Here is a 16325-nt window from a genome sequence, read left to right as displayed (position 1 = left end):
GTACCCTTTTTTGCTCCAAGCAGCCTCAGCAGTTAATTAATTTGTGCTCCAATCAGCCTTAGCAGTTAACCTTTTTGTGTTAACACTCTGTACTCCAAGCAGCCTTAGCAGTTAACCTTTTGTGTGCCCCAAGCAGTTAACACTCTGTACTCCAAGCAGCCTTAGCAGTTAACCTTTTGTGTGCCCCAAGCAGTTAACACTCTGTACTCCAAGCAGCCTTAGCCAATAACCCTTTTTGTGCTCAAAGCAGACAATACATTTGGGCTCATTACAGCCTTAGCAGTTACACTTTTTTTTATACCCCAAGCAGCCTTAGCAGTTACACTTTTTTATACCCCAAGCAGACTTAGCAGTTAACACTTTTGTGCTCCAAGCAGCCTTAGCAGTTAACACTTTTGTGCTCCAAGAAGCCTTAGCAGTTCACACTTTCGTGTTCCATACAGCCTTAGCAGTTAACCGTTAGTGCTCCAAACAGCCTTAGCAGTAACACTTATGTGCTCCAAGCATCCTTAACAGTTGACATTTTTGTGCTCCAAGCATCCTTACCAGTTAACCTTTTGTACTCCAAGCAGCCTTAGCTATTATTCTTTTTGTGCTCCAAGCAGTCTACATCAATGGTGAAAATAAGTGGGAGCTGTTTGGCCCCCAGTAATTCTCAATTTTAGTTGACCAGGGGACACTTCTCATGAAACTGGCCCCCTGGATAGTGAACCAAATTCAAAGCAACTACCGGTAATGCTTATTTAACTCATCCAGCACATCTTTATTTGTGATTGGAAATGGCCCCTAGTTAAATTTATTGAACCGGGTGCCATTTTTAAGTGGCCATTGGTTCATCCAAAGTGACCCCCAGTTCACTCCAAATCTTGATGAAACGGGCCACTTTTTTGCCAAAGTGGCCACTGGTTCAAGCGCTCTTGTTTTCACCATTGGTCTACATGTATATTTTACAGAGACGTTGCAATACTGTAATCACTGCAATAAAAACAGCTCTATTTCAGATTTTGTCAGAATTCGTAAGTAGTATGTTGCAAACAAATATTAAGTGCAATAATGTAATTTTCAATGTTCTGGGAGCAAAGAACAATAAAGGTTGTCATGAAAAAAAAAGTTGAACTACAAGTGTATAGAAATTAGAATAAAAGACATCTTAAAGGTGAATTTAGTCTGCAAATAGGCATTTATTGTACCAGTTTCAATGATATTCATGAATATAAAATGCTATAGTCATATATTGATTGATACCGAGTAATATTGTTTAATTGAAATAAAATATTCACACAATTATAAATAAATGAAGGCAAAACATTTAATTATTTGCTCCTTTCCAAAGAAATCAATGTTTAATCAGTTTACAAACAGAATTTAACAAAGATCTGCATGAAATATAATAAGGAACAGTGCCATGATGACTTGTTCCATGTTCTCTATCTGTAACATCATTATCATTTTTACATTCCAACCCCGACCTTTAGCCTACAATAACATTCTGTGTACATTGCAAAAAAATAAAAATAAGAATGCAAAAAATCTTCATTGGATTTCTGGCTCTATGTTAGTTAAGGAATTTCCCGATGCTGCATATACCTGTTGATGTAAGTATTGCAAGTCAAAGAGCTGTAATCCTTTAGATATGCAAGACATTTTCAGGTGCTTCATTTTCAGATCATTATCAGAACAAAGAACATTTGTGACGTGTCATGTCAAAAACAGACACTTTTGGGCAGGTTATCAATTTTGAGGTTTTTACATATCTTAAATATAAACTGAGCTCAAAAAGAAACTTATAATTTTTCACAAGGTCATATCTTGAAATCCTGTCCATCAAATTGAACCAAAATTACACACAGATTTACTTCAATACTCTACTCTTAACACATGTCAGTAACCAAGCAGTTTTCCAACTGACATAGCAGTAAAATGCACTGACATGGGACAGCTTCCTGGACCACATTCACAGCCCAGCCCTGTTTCATGAAAAAAAGTGTATGAAAAGCAGAAAGCAGCACCGTTTTATCATCTGTGCAAGGATCTTGTGTGCATTCTCACACTTTTTTGCCCTGGGTGCCACATGTTGGGCTGTGAAAGTAAAGGAAGCCCAGGAAGCTGTCCTATGACAGTGCATTTTGCTGTTGTGTCAGTTGGACAACTGCTTGGTTACTGACATGTGTTTTGAGAAGAGTATTAAGGTAATCATGTGTGTAATTTTGGTTCATTTTGATTGACAGTATTTTAAGATATGACCTTGTGATTCACAAGTTGTAAATAATTATAAGTTTCTTTTTGAGCTCAGTTTAGATATATTTAGCTCCACAATGCCGTTTACCCCAATGAAATCAGACATTCCTAGTTTGTAAGTTATGGCATTATAAAATGGGAAATTGAGATATCAGACATTAAAAATATTATTGACAATGTTGAGAGTAGGAATTACCTTGAAAAATGTCTCAAAAACACAAGATGCCAGTTATATTCCGGTCTGAAACTATCAGACAATATTTTATACATCACAAAATCGCAACAAACCCACATTGTGAAAATTTGGGCAGATTTTTGGCTATTTCTCCATTTACGATCCTGCCCAAAAGTGTCTGCCTTCGATATACCATGTCACATTTATTTATTTTTAAACATGTTTAAATATGGTTATTTCTGCGGATTTGCATAGAGTAAATTGGCCTTGAAGCTGTTATTTTGTGCAATAATATCAAGAATATCAATGTAGTGGGAAAAATTGTACACAATTTGTGTCATGTATCAAAAGTTTCAACTGTTTTAACAAACTGTTAAAGCAATGAAGACAATACATTATACATAGTAATACATGTAATTAGGATGTAAAAGTCAATTCCTTTCCTCCGAGTAGTCAGTGTCCATCAATGTTGGAAAAAAAAGTGTGTGTACTACACAGGATTCGAACCACAGAACTTCGGATCTTTAGACTTGTTGCTTTAATACCAAGCCACGAGTACTGGTGATATTGGGGCACTCTGAAATCTTACTTTTGACTCTTGTGTTTGATTCCACAATGGATTGGGTTAGAACAATACAAGTCATGTTGGTTAGGTAAATACATTACCTTGTACTCGGGTCAATTAAGACATAAAATGTCTATCTTTCCCCACAGTGGCCAGCACACATAAACATCACAAAAAAACCATGTGCACTCCACATCATTTACCCTCTGTATTTCCTTGCACCATTGTCTTGTTCAGTCTTTCCCCCACCCCCATCTCCACCTGGCACAAGTAAATCTTTTTATATTAACTTACCCTTCACATTGACAATGAACATATTAGCAATATTTTTTACAAGGACAATCGTTATAGATTTCTTTACGCTGGACTGTCACTAGGATCCACAACATGTTCATCTATCAGGGCACAGTTCTTTAACCCCAATACATTTGTACATTCATTGAATGACCTTCAAAAATTTGGGTACAAAAACTCATGCTCTGCAACTTGAGGTCAAATTTTTCACTATGATTGTTTAATTGAGATTATTGAACTATGCCATCGGGATGAGGCCATTGTGGTCCATAGTGTGTGCAACATATGTAAAATGGGCTATTCCAGTTGAAATCCATACACCCCCTGTGGAAAACACAACATTAATCTTCCACACAGGGAGTGTGAATTTCAAATAGGGTTATTTGAATTGGCAACTCCATTTGAAATCGACACCCCTTTGTAGAAGATAAAGCTCATGTCTTCCACAGGGGTGTATGGATTTCAACTGAATTGCCCAATAAATGAATAATAAGACCGGTATCACAATGCTTTTCCTAACACTGAATATTTGAACAGAATGTTTTCTTAAGCAATGTAATTACATCAAGTAAAAACTATTAATTTCAATATATTGCCATACAGACCCTTATAATGAAAACATTGTATTGCATACGTGCATTTGTCTATTATATTTCCCTGTAAAGTAAACGGTTGACGGATATTGGTAATAAGTATCGTTTTCGATGTTTTTCAAGAAAATAAAATACTTGGTTAATGTTGGTACGTTTTGTGGCCATAACGTTGAGGAATCGATTTCACTATTTTGAATTAACCGAAACATTCTGCTTTATTCAACTAGTAATAGGCAGGGTTGTAATTAGTCACCAAAATGCAGTTCGAGTAAAGTCATTTAGCCTAATTTTTTTAGCTCAAGTCATATGTCACTGTACACAGTGATTGGGGTTGAGTCAGCTGAATATCATTTGAGTCAGTCGCTTCATTTTACCTCGAGTCACAACTCTGGTAATATAGGCCAGACTCATAGCATTGTGGATTGACATTACAAGGCATACACAACACAAAGGTGGGTGCAGCATCTAGGCACAGAGGGCTTCAATGTGTATATTATATGATCGGTCTGGGCTTTGGTGAATTTACATGAGCGTACAGTTTGGAATTCATTACTCTTGATATCGACAAATTATCAAAGCGGTTCTCCAACCCAAGAGTCTCACCTGCTTTCATGATCACCTGGAACATTGCAAAGGCTACGTTTCATGAAAATTTCATTATTATACATGGACATCAACAAAAAACAACAACAAAAACATGTTTTTGCCTATTACTAGATGAATAATTTTGATGAGGTTACAGCAAAATGTACTTACAAGTGGAAATCATATTATTTAGGAAAAGTAAAAAAAAATCAACATTTGACATTTGCTTTATCAATTACATTTCATATCATTGGTAAATTCTTTATATCTGTTGAGCAGTTTGCTTGTCTTTGTGTTTACGCGAAAGGGGTTTTCATCTGTGGCACTTCATGGAATGATCAGTCCTCATTATCGGGTGATGTTGAGACTTTGACTGCTGGAGTTCATCTGTATCTCCATGATTGGTTATCTGCCTGACTGGCAAACGCTGAAGAAAGTTCAACCCACTGACACTACTGCTTTCTTACATGGCACCTGATTGGTTAATTACATGATATAATCATCTGAGTAACCAATCAAAAGAGAGCTTTTAGATCTCTTAGCAATTTTAAGCTTAATCCCTTCAGGCCTACTGACTATTCTTACTTTACCTCTGATTGGTTCAATACATGATATAGCCCTCTTTGTAACCAATCAAAATAGGTCTTAGAGGCTGATTATTGGGCATATATTGCCCAAGACACCTCTGTTGCTCGAGATTAATCAATTGTACAATTTCTTCTTTATCTTAATTAAAAATAAACTATTTCATACCGCTCATAGCCAGTTTTATAATGTTTTTCTTTAAATGAAGGATACATAAAAACTATTCCTTGATCCCAATTCATATATACATATATATCTTTAGGGAATAAAACTTCAATCGAGGGGAGTCAATGCAACATTGTGTATGCCTCCAAGTTTAGTAGGAACTCTTCTGAAGAATAAACTATTTCCTCTCTTCAGTAGATTCTGCACAGGGAAGAAAACAAAAATGAACACAATACATCAGGCATGTGATTAGGGAATTCCCAGAATGGAGGAAACTTGCGAAGCGGAACAAGCGTAGCAAGTGAAGCTGTCGTCCATCACGGCTGGGGGTCCAGGGGCCCGCTTGTGGTCGGGTCTGGGGACGGGGTCGAGGGGCGGAGCCCCCGAAGCCAGAGGGCTTCTACACTGTAAAAATCCTATTGAGGCCCTCTCAGGAGAGCAATTTTACAGGGAAAAAAAAGACACATAAATGAAGACAAAATGTTTAATTTGAATGAAAAAATACCACATTTTAGTACAATGTGAGTGAAAATCAAATACTTAACCTCACTCATTACTCAGGGATGTAAGTGGGGTATTAAAAAAAATACGGAAATTAATATACAGAAACTATGCGAGCGAAGCGATCATCCCGAGCGCTTGCGCGAGACGTCGCCGGGGGTCCAGGGGGCAGAGCCGAGCGCTTGCGCCAGGCGTCGCCGGGGGAGGGGGCAGAGCCCGCGGCGGGGGTACGGGGGCAGCGCCCCCTTTGGAAAATTTTGTTATTTTAGCCTCAATTATAGTCAATTTAATGCACAAAAACTGTTAATTTCTTTCATTTTCCATTCATTGAAAAAAGGGAAAAGTTACCATTTTAAGCAGTATAAACATCATAAAGTACATTGACATCATTCTCGATACTTCAGGTCCAATAATTATTTCCAAGAAAATCGGTCACAATCCATTGAGCCAAATCAAAACAAACTTTCACGTGTGCAATTGTTACGATGTCAGCGCCCCTGGATGTCAGCAGAATTCACCTCCGTCAATCTCTTACACAAGTAATACACAACACGCACAAGCTATCGTTTCACCGCTATAGCATATCAGTTGTCAAAATTAAAGATGGCCGAACAATGTTGATAGAATGCAAGCTTATCAGTGATTGGTTTATATCAGCAAGTGACGTCAAAATGGACCAATCATAGAAATCGTTAGTAAAATTACAATAGCGTTTGTTTGGGCAACTTTTAAAATAGTAATTCATGAATAATCGGCAGTTTTTCCATTCATGTTCGCAGGAAAAACACATTGGGCAAATTTTTGCGTGTTTTTTTCAGCAGGTATTTGCCTTATGACTTGGCAACCATGGTGCACACGACCGAAACATTAAGTTCATTAAAAAGAGAGAAATGTTCTTTGCCAATGTTCAGGAGCTTAGAGGGGGCCTTTCCCCCCCCCCCCCCCAAATGTCTCAACGGATTTACATTGATCTCAGAGGGGTCGGATTTTGGTCTCAAAATCCGCGGAAAAATCACATGCCTGATACATTATGCATTATGTGTAGGCCTAAAGGGGTATTCTTAAACACTTGAGAATGTTCTTGCAATCTTATTGGTTCTTACCCGTGTGATATGACACAATATCACACACTTTAGCGCATGTGTGTCGACGCAATTCTCGTACGCGCTATTTGAACCAATCGGAGGTGCATAGCAACAACGGGACTGATCGATTCTAAGGCCTACAGTGCAACAGAGCATTAATGCCCAAAATTTACAAGCTATATAATTTATGAACAATATACACTACACATAAAAAATAATACTACATGGGATTTTCAACATATAAGAATCCTAACAATCAAGTACCAACATGCACAATTTTGTTCTTAGATCACTTTTGGGTTTTTAACAAAATGTTATCAAACCTCTACTGTGATTGGCAGCTGCATAAGGCATCTCTTTGATAGCTGATAATGCCCAGCCATTCAGCAAGTTGCTACTAAATGGCATTGATAGGCTTGAATGAGCACTGTCATCTGCTACAAAACCATCACACTCAAGGACCTGGTCACTCCATAATGCTGCAGGGAACACAGTACTTTGACAATAGGATGAAAGACTTCGTTATTGATTAGGCGCGGATTTTAAAAGAACAGCTCCTGTGCGTGTATAGCCAAAAATTGGAATAGAATGTTTGGAATTTTGTAACTAAAATACTAAATGCATTTTGCAAAATGTGCTCTGACAAATCTATAAAGCATTTCATTAGCTTTAATTTGACACATTCCTTGACATGTTTGGAATTATGGTAAATTATAAAAAAAATATTTATCATCGCAAATTAATTAATCAATATTATGTCCATTAATTAAAAAAATAAATACAAATATGCAATTTTTCTCTGACAGAATTGTAGGATTTGACAAGAGTCAATCTTTCCTGTAAGTTTGATTTTTATAACATAATTTACTTTTGACGAAAAAAAAAATAAATTCATTTTTTTCATACATTTCTTTTTATTATGCCAATTATATGAAAATGAACGAAAACGTGTCAAATTTGGCAACCTTATTAAGGATCAGAGTTTGATCAAAATCTGTTGTAAGTGGCATCTTTCACTTTAATCTAGTTTTTAAATTATGTGTCAATCTGTCCAAAATTCAGTTTTGGGCATTTATGCTCTGTTGCACTGTAGGGAATTCCTTGTAAAATGTAGGATTTAATTTGATTAAAATTTGGTATACTTATGATTAATATATTTATTTGAATTGAAGTGTTTAAGAATGAGAATAAAGGTATTGTTTTTAGCCGCTGTCGTGCATCTATCGTCTTATATCACACGCAACATCATTATACAGGGTGTCCCAGAATGATTTATACCGGAAAAGATGGAATTTTTTAGGTATGAAAGGCATTTCTATTGGTCATATTGTTTTGCATTTTAAGTTCTACATATATTTAGCTTTCTCAGATTTTTTAGATTTTAAGAATTGGACGTTTCTAGTAGAAGTTAGAGAGGATTGGGTAAAAATAGTGAATTCCAAGTTTTGTCAAAGCAACCTATTTTGAAAATCTGTAAAATTACTAACCGTTCAGCACAAAGTTATTTGGAAAATGTTATGCAGTATATTTGCTGTGTCCTGTTCTTACTTCTACTAAATAGTCGATATCTATCGTTTATTTATAATGTTACGAAGCTATCCTTGTATGGAATAAAGGATTTGCTACCCTTGAGTGACCTTAAACTATTCTTTCTTTGGCGGCAGTTTTGAAGACAATTATTGCGGTGTGTGAGTTTCATCATTTGAAATGCCGGCAGAGATGGACTTTTCATAAAAGTATAGAGAAAGTTCGTCCTTAGTGTCACAGCATGCATTTATGTCCACAGTATATTGGCTAACCCACAGCTACGTAACGAAGAAGATTAAAATTTACTGCGGAGGATCCTTGAGGAAGTTATATCCTCTGTAACAGTGACATTTTTGGGTAAAAATTGTGGTAAAAATCACATAAAAAGTATGTTTTTCAACCTAAATATCTGATGTCATATTGAAATGTTTCACTTAATCCCATATCAAGAATTATTTAGCGTTGCCAGCTCTACATCTGTGCCAAATTTGGTGTATTTCCTATAAAAGAATGTAGGATTTCTCCAATATATTGCACAGTGCGGCTGGACGATGGTGATAAAGGATTCATGTGTTATGATGCCTTTGCACTGTAAATTACACACATGCAGTTTTTGTCCATTGTCAGTAATAGCAATGTCACACCAAAACGAATCAAGCTATTTCCATGAAAGTCACAGAATAAGTAGGAGACATGTGTGGCATTGTATTGCACTTATTAAGATTAGATACACTGTTGACTATATATTTTTGATGTTTTGTTCAAACACGGTATAAATCATTCTGGGACACTCTGTATTTGGCATAAAACAACTCGGCTTCACCTCGTTGTTTTACTTAAAATAATGATGTCACCCGTGTTATATGAGACGATAGATGCACTCCAGCGGCTAAAAACAATACCTTTATTCTCTAAATTTAGGATTTTAATCCTGCTACACAGTGGTTCATCAGAAATCAAAAAATCGATGCACCCAAGTGGTATAAATATATGCAGATGTGGCAGGTGCTGAGGTGCATCATTGTTAATTTTTAATGAACCACTGTGTAAACAAACTAAATAATTGTCCCGCTATAAGTATATATCCCACCGATAATACCAGGCCAAAATCATACAACCGGAATTTTGGTTCCGTCTTTGCTCCCCCAATTTTTATTTTGCTCCACCTGACCTAGAAAACTGGCTACGCCCCTGAATCCACCCCTGACAAAAAGAATCCCCATGTGCTCATGTAATAAATTAACACAGGTGGGACTGAGTAGGTGTAGTTCTTAATCAGAGCCCCCTGTAAGATGACACAAGTCCAGAGACTGAAAGTCTGGTGACGTCTCCTTCCATATAACTATAGGCAAGTCCACTGATCACAAACCTCCAGTGACCACAGAGCTCTCATGAGATGGCACAAACCCAGCAACCATGAAAGTCTATACCATTTTTCACCCTGATGTGGCAGTGACGTTAGGTATCCCACATGATGTGACGTCAGTGTGCATTTCATTGGGCGCAGCTTATAATCGCAAGTGTGGGCTTTAAAGTGCTGGCGTTCACATGCTCATGTGACACAGCTGCATCAGCATGTTGACATCACTGCCACATCAGGTATAGTGGCCACCCGTTCCCAATAACCATATGCAATACCACTGATCACAAAATTCCAGTGACTGCCAAGCCTCTGTATGGCACAAGTCAGGTGATCTTAAAAATCCCAATGACAGCATTTTAACAGTGACTATATGGTGCAGGTCTTGTCGAGTACCCTTTTATTAATTAGTACATCCTCACTCATGTGGGTTAACAACCAGAGCAAGAGTAAGGGTGGTACTTACATTTCGACTGAGGTCCCTCCAGCAGTCTAGCCAGGAAGTATAAACAGGTGTGAATGGGGCACTACCAGCAACCAACCTACAAGCAAATAGCAAATTTTCATCAGTACGTTTCATGCTTACTCCCTATTCCAGAAAAATACCTTGACCTACCTTGACCTATGGCGTTCACTCCAACTTGGGGTTGAGTGGTGCCATCTGCTTCATGATGTCCTGCCACTTCCTTCTGTCTTGAGCTAGTCTGCTAGCTTTGACCAAAGAGTTGATGTTTACTTTGCTACAATCGGCTTTCAGGCAGTCACTCCATCTTTTTGGTGGTCTCCCTCTTGGGTCATGGATTTGCCAGTGCTAATGAAAACGTATGTGGCCTCAAGTGCTAATTTGTTGATATTCTGTCCAGGATGGTAAACTCCATGTCAAGGGTTTTGCGAATGGTGGTGTTTCTGATCATGTCGAGACGTGACACTCCCATTATTTTACGAAGGCACATCATTTCAAATGTTGAAAGTCTGTTTTCATCTTCTTTCTTTAGAGTCCATGTTTCCGCTCCATACAGCAGTATTGAGAGGGTAAGTACTTTGTAGAGCTCGATCTTAGTGCTTCTCTGTATGTCTTTGGCGCCCATATCTTGTGGAGTTTCTGAACAGTCCCTATGGCTTTCCCAATGCGTAATTTCACGCCTTCTGTGCAGGATCCCGCTTGACAGAGCTTCCTCCTAAGTATGTGAACTCCTCAACCTGGTCTAGTGGTGTTTCATTGATTTTTATATCTATCTTTGTGTACTTTTGGTGATTGCCTGTACTTCAGTTTTTCCTATGTTGATTTTCAGTCCCAGTGATGTGCTGCTTTTATGCACAAGGTCAACCAGTGTTTGCAGGTCGTTTTCACTCCCAGCAACAAGTGCAATGTCATCCGCATGAAGCGTAGATTATTGATAAGCTGTCCCTGAATGTTTACTCCTATGTTTGTGTCGTGTAGAGCATATAACATGACCAGCTCAAGAAGGATATTAAATAGCTGAGGTGAGATCACGCACCCTTGTCGCACTCCAACTATAGTAGTAAACCATTCTGTTAACTCTCCGCTCACTCTTACAGCGCTTTCAGATTTCGGTAGAGTGCTTCAAGGAGCTTAATGATTTTGTTGGGGAATCGAAGAACCGAAAGTGCCTTCCACAGGCCCTCCTGCCACACAGAATCAAAGGCCTTTTCGAAGTCAATGTAGCAGCAGAAGAGTCCTTTGTCCTTTTCGAGGTGTTTTTCCATCATCTGTCTCAGGGTGAACAGTTGATCAATTGTTGACCGTCCTGGTCTAAACCCAGCTTGCGCTTCTGAAAGGATTTCTTCAGCCCTTTTCATGATGCGTCTTTGAAGAATTAGGGTGAGAACTTCGCATGAGTGACAGAAAAATACAGCACTAATTTTTTGGGATAAAAAAATATTATTCTGTTTTGCCAAATGAAACATAGCTAAATCCCAATCCTTAAATTAGTCCTAACTAGTAATAAAAGTCAACTTTTAATATTTGGCCAATTTTTGGAAATAAGGGCCAAAAACATGCATTTTTAGGGTGTTTTTTGTATACTGTTGCAATCAAGCCCAAAGACTTGTACTGAGACTAATTTCAGTTTATGCATTCTAATTGCTGGAAAAGATATGTTTCATTTTAACTATTTAATTAAAGTACCACAAAAAAGTGAAAATTAGATCCAAATTTCGGCATATACTCAAGATTTTGAATGCTTAGGCTTGTTCCAAGTCTTTGATTTTTGTGACTCGATTGTCAGAAAACATGCCGAAAATGCATGTTTTTGGCAAAATAGTGAAATGTTTCTTTTATCTCCAGTTAGGACTAAATGAATGATTAGGATTGAGCTGTGTTTCATTTGGCAGAACTTGATAATATTTGTTTAATCCCAAAAAATTAGTGCTGTATTTTTCTGGAATGGGGAGTACAAATTATCGTATAACCCCTACTTCTAATCAAACAAATTTCATACCAATATGAAGTGGAAAATTTTACTACTATGTGTTCAATTAACTTAGACATGCAGCTTTAATTGTCTAAACGAAAACATTGTCATGTTTTACGGTATCGTGGAAGTTGAGTTTTTTTACATTGCTTGATCCAACAGGTTTTTACGTTTATATATCATACTTATACATGTGGTGTAGACTTGGGAATGAATTGGATAAAATAAGGTCCTTATTGGTTCCAGCACTATAGCATCTAAGTATACTTACCCCGAGTCATTAACAGCCATGATATTGCTAACTAGACCAAATGGATACGTCACCATGCCTCCTGCAAACTGTTAATGAATAAGACAATGACAAATCATTTTGAAAAATACATCCATTTTTGTATTTTGTGGATATTGCACATCAAAACACACCCAATTTTGAACACTGCAGTCTGCAAAATGTTCACGGAAGACCCGGAAGGGTAAACATCCCGGGCACTCACATGAAGTAGTAGCATGCCCAGGGGAAGTGGGCTCTTGGATCACTTTAAATCATATATTGTTAACTGCAGTCCCTGGTAGTTGTATATACAAACATCCTATCATAAGTGATGCTATAATGAAAGACAAAGATATAAAGACTAGTTTGCGTCTGACGTCATCTGTCAATCAAAGTCGAGCACGGTTTGTTTACAAGTGTCGTGATGATATGAGTTGCTTAACACGGCGGTAAAACCGGGTGCCTTATTGTTAATTTTGCACCTTCAAACATACAAACCATCTCAAAAGTTATAGTAGCAAACTTTCTTTCGCGAAGGCACCATGTCAACAATGCCTAGAAAAGTTGCTTTTTGCCTTGTAAAAGTACGTAATTTTCGCCATGTTCTGCTATTCCTTTTCTCCGATCGGCACCAGATAAATCGATCTACATTTTACGCGCTATTAACCAATCAAATATCGTAGGGAATTTGATTGACAGTGACGTCAGATGCAAACTAGTCTTTTTACCTCTGTCTTCCAGTATATGAGCAAGATACTAACAATGAATAGTTATGCCAAGAATCAGAATCTCAAATCCTCCATGAATGCACAACTTGTCTGTACTTTACAATGTATGTGTATATTCCTTCCCACAATGCAATATGCAGGTTCTAACAATGGGCTATTCCATTTGAGATCCACACCCTACCCCCTGTGCAAAAATCTGGTTGGATAAATCCATCTGTTTAAGGTTTGATTCTAGCTGAACAGTGTGGAAGATTTTTAAATCTAACATGATTCCAGTTGGATCCTGTGCAATTATGCATCCATATTAAGGCACCCCACACATGCGATCAGCGGAACGTACAGTATGCGTTTATGTGTACAGTATGCTATGAGTTGTTCTAAGATACGCAAACCCATGATCCACATATTGAAATGTATTTGTTCCATTGCATTCATACACCAAACCAACTATGCATATTTGGTTTTATACTGATTGAGGGCCAGGCTTCCAGGCATGAGAATGATTATCCATGAAAAAAGTGTTTGAAAAAGCCTGAAAAAGTGCGTGAAAAAGTGAGTGAAATTGGGCTAAAAAGGACAAAAACGGGCTGAAATTAAAGGGGGTAACCCTATTGGTTTTGGATATGGATTGTCTTTAAAATTACATAATAATATCAAATATCTCCCCTTTATGCTGCTTTGTGAAAAAACGAGAGCATTTTCAGCGTAAATGTGAATAAATAGCCAAATTTGCAATCCAATACCTTGTATACGTGAATTGCATTCTGGGTAGGCATGCAACAACAACAATTCCCGTTCAGTATGATTTAATGCTGACATGCTGCAATGCCGGCCCGTATTGAACGGAAAATATTTGGGTTTTTTTGTTTTTTTTTGTTTTTTCATAACAAAAAAAAAAAAAAGGAAACAAAATATATTTCCCCTTGCAATATGTACATTTCAAATGAATATTTAAAAAGTTTGGGTTAAAAATGGAGAGGAAAAAAACCTTCCGATACCGGGTTTTGAACCGGGTACCTCGCGGGTAAAAGAACGGCGCGCTAGCCAATTGAGCTATTTCACCAACTGAAATAATCAAGGAATTGTTTTAATTATATACGGCAGACCGTCTCCTCAGCACTTAGCGTAGTCTCCTACACAGCCAGTTTGCGTCGGTCTGACACTCGTCGATCCTCGTGATAGCCACATACAGTCTGGCCGCGAGACTACACTTAGCGTAGTTCGCTTTTTTCTCTTCCCATGATCCGAAGAAATTTTTATTGTTTACAAACTGGTAACCTGTAAAAACCGCTGTGATTCATGATTTCTCGAAATACATCGACTTGGAGCGTCAAATTTCAGGATAGTAATGAGAAAAATAGTATCTATTATGTGATACCAAAACCTCATCAACAATGAAAAAAATCGGGGATGATGCTGTCGATCGGGTTACGGACCTTTAAAAGAAAGTGCGGAAATTTGGACAACAAAAAAGCCTGAATTCAGGCTTAAATCTGAAAATTCTCATGCCTGGGGCCAGCTTGGAAAGCAGTGCTGGTCACTGAAGTTGTTACCCTCAATAAAGATAGACTGAACCGAACAAAGACAGGTAAGCTGCAGTAATACACTTAACATATGAATGACACTTACCCCAGTGACAGCATGGGCGTAAGACAGATAAGCCGCAGTAATACACTTAACATATGAATGACACTTACCCCAGTGACAGCATGGGCGTAAGACAGATAAGCCGCAGTAATAATACACTTAACATATGAATGACACTTACCCCAGTGACAGCATGGGCGTAAGACAGATAAGCCGCAGTAATACACTTAACATATGAATGACACTTACCCCAGTGACAGCATGGGCGTAAGACAAATAAGCCGCAGTAATACACTTAACATATGAATGACACTTACCCCAGTGACAGCATGGGCGTAAGACAGATAAGCCGCAGTAATACACTTAACATATGAATGACACTTACCCCAGTGACAGCATGGGCGTAAGACAGATAAGTGCAGTAATACACTTAACATATGAATGACACTTACCCCAGTGACAGCATGGGCGTAAGACAGATAAGCATGATAATACACTTAACATATGAATGACACTTACCCCAGTGACAGCATGGGCGTAAGACAGATAAGCCATGAGTAATACACTTAACATATGAATGACACTTACCCCAGTGACAGCATGGGCGTAAGACAGATAAGCCGCAGTAATACACTTAACATATGAATGACACTTACCCCAGTGACAGCATGGGCGTAAGACAGATAAGCCATGATAATACACTTAACATATGAATGACACTTACCCCAGTGACAGCATGGGCGTAAGACAGAGACGCCGCAGTAATACACTTAACCTATGAATGACACTTACCCCAGTGACAGCATGGGCGTAAGACAGATAAGCCGAGTAATACACTTAACATATGAATGACACTTACCCCAGTGACAGCATGGGCGTAAGACAGATAAGCCGCAGTAATACACTTAACATATGAATGACACTTACCCCAGTGACAGCATGGGCGTAAGACAGATAAGCCATGAGTAATACACTTAACATATGAATGACACTTACCCCAGTGACAGCATGGGCGTAAGACAGATAAGCCGTAGTAATACACTTAACATATGAATGACACTTACCCCAGTGACAGCATGGGCGTAAGACAGATAAGCCGCAGTAATACACTTAACATATGAATGACACTTACCCCAGTGACAGCATGGGCGTAAGACAGATAAGCCGCAGTAATACACTTAACATATGAATGACACTTACCCCAGTGACAGCATGGGCGTAAGCGACAGTAATACACTTAACATATGAATGACACTTACCCCAGTGACAGCATGGGCGTAAGACAGATAAGCCGCAGTAATACACTTAACATATGAATGACACTTACCCCAGTGACAGCATGGGCGTAAGACAGATAAGCCGCAGTAATACACTTAACATATGAATGACACTTACCCCAGTGACAGCATGGGCGTAACTCCTTAGCTCTCCTACATTTGCCATCTGTATGATCAAATCAAAACAGAATAGTTATGGGTTATAAATGGACACCCACTCGCAACGCACAAAAAAGAGTGAAAATAATATCATTGTTATATACCATGAGAGTATTAACAACTCAGTAAACACAAAATGTTTTACAGGAAACATTTAAATGTCCGGTTATATATAAAGGGTATAAAAATTTTCGG

General features: G+C 38.1%; 1 protein-coding gene across 1 annotated transcript in view; it reads right to left on the bottom strand.

Moving 5' to 3' along the window:
• Positions 1-4759: 4759 nt before the first annotated feature.
• The window catches only part of LOC140165770 (mitochondrial carrier homolog 2-like), a 37814-nt gene continuing 26248 nt past the window's right edge, over positions 4760-16325 (bottom strand). Inside the window, exons 8-11 of the mRNA XM_072189095.1 lie at positions 16090-16137; positions 12380-12447; positions 10140-10215; positions 4760-5401 (exon numbers count right to left, since the gene is read on the bottom strand). Of these exons, the coding sequence (XP_072045196.1) occupies positions 5309-5401; positions 10140-10215; positions 12380-12447; positions 16090-16137 (285 nt within the window). The 3' untranslated portion in view covers positions 4760-5308. The remainder of the gene's footprint in view (positions 5402-10139; positions 10216-12379; positions 12448-16089; positions 16138-16325) is intronic.

The sequence above is a fragment of the Amphiura filiformis genome, chromosome 12, assembly GCF_039555335.1.
Source record: "Amphiura filiformis chromosome 12, Afil_fr2py, whole genome shotgun sequence".
NCBI lineage: Eukaryota > Metazoa > Echinodermata > Ophiuroidea > Amphilepidida > Amphiuridae > Amphiura > Amphiura filiformis.
Note: the sequence above shows the minus strand (reverse complement) of the source record. Positions and strands in the feature narration are given on the sequence as shown.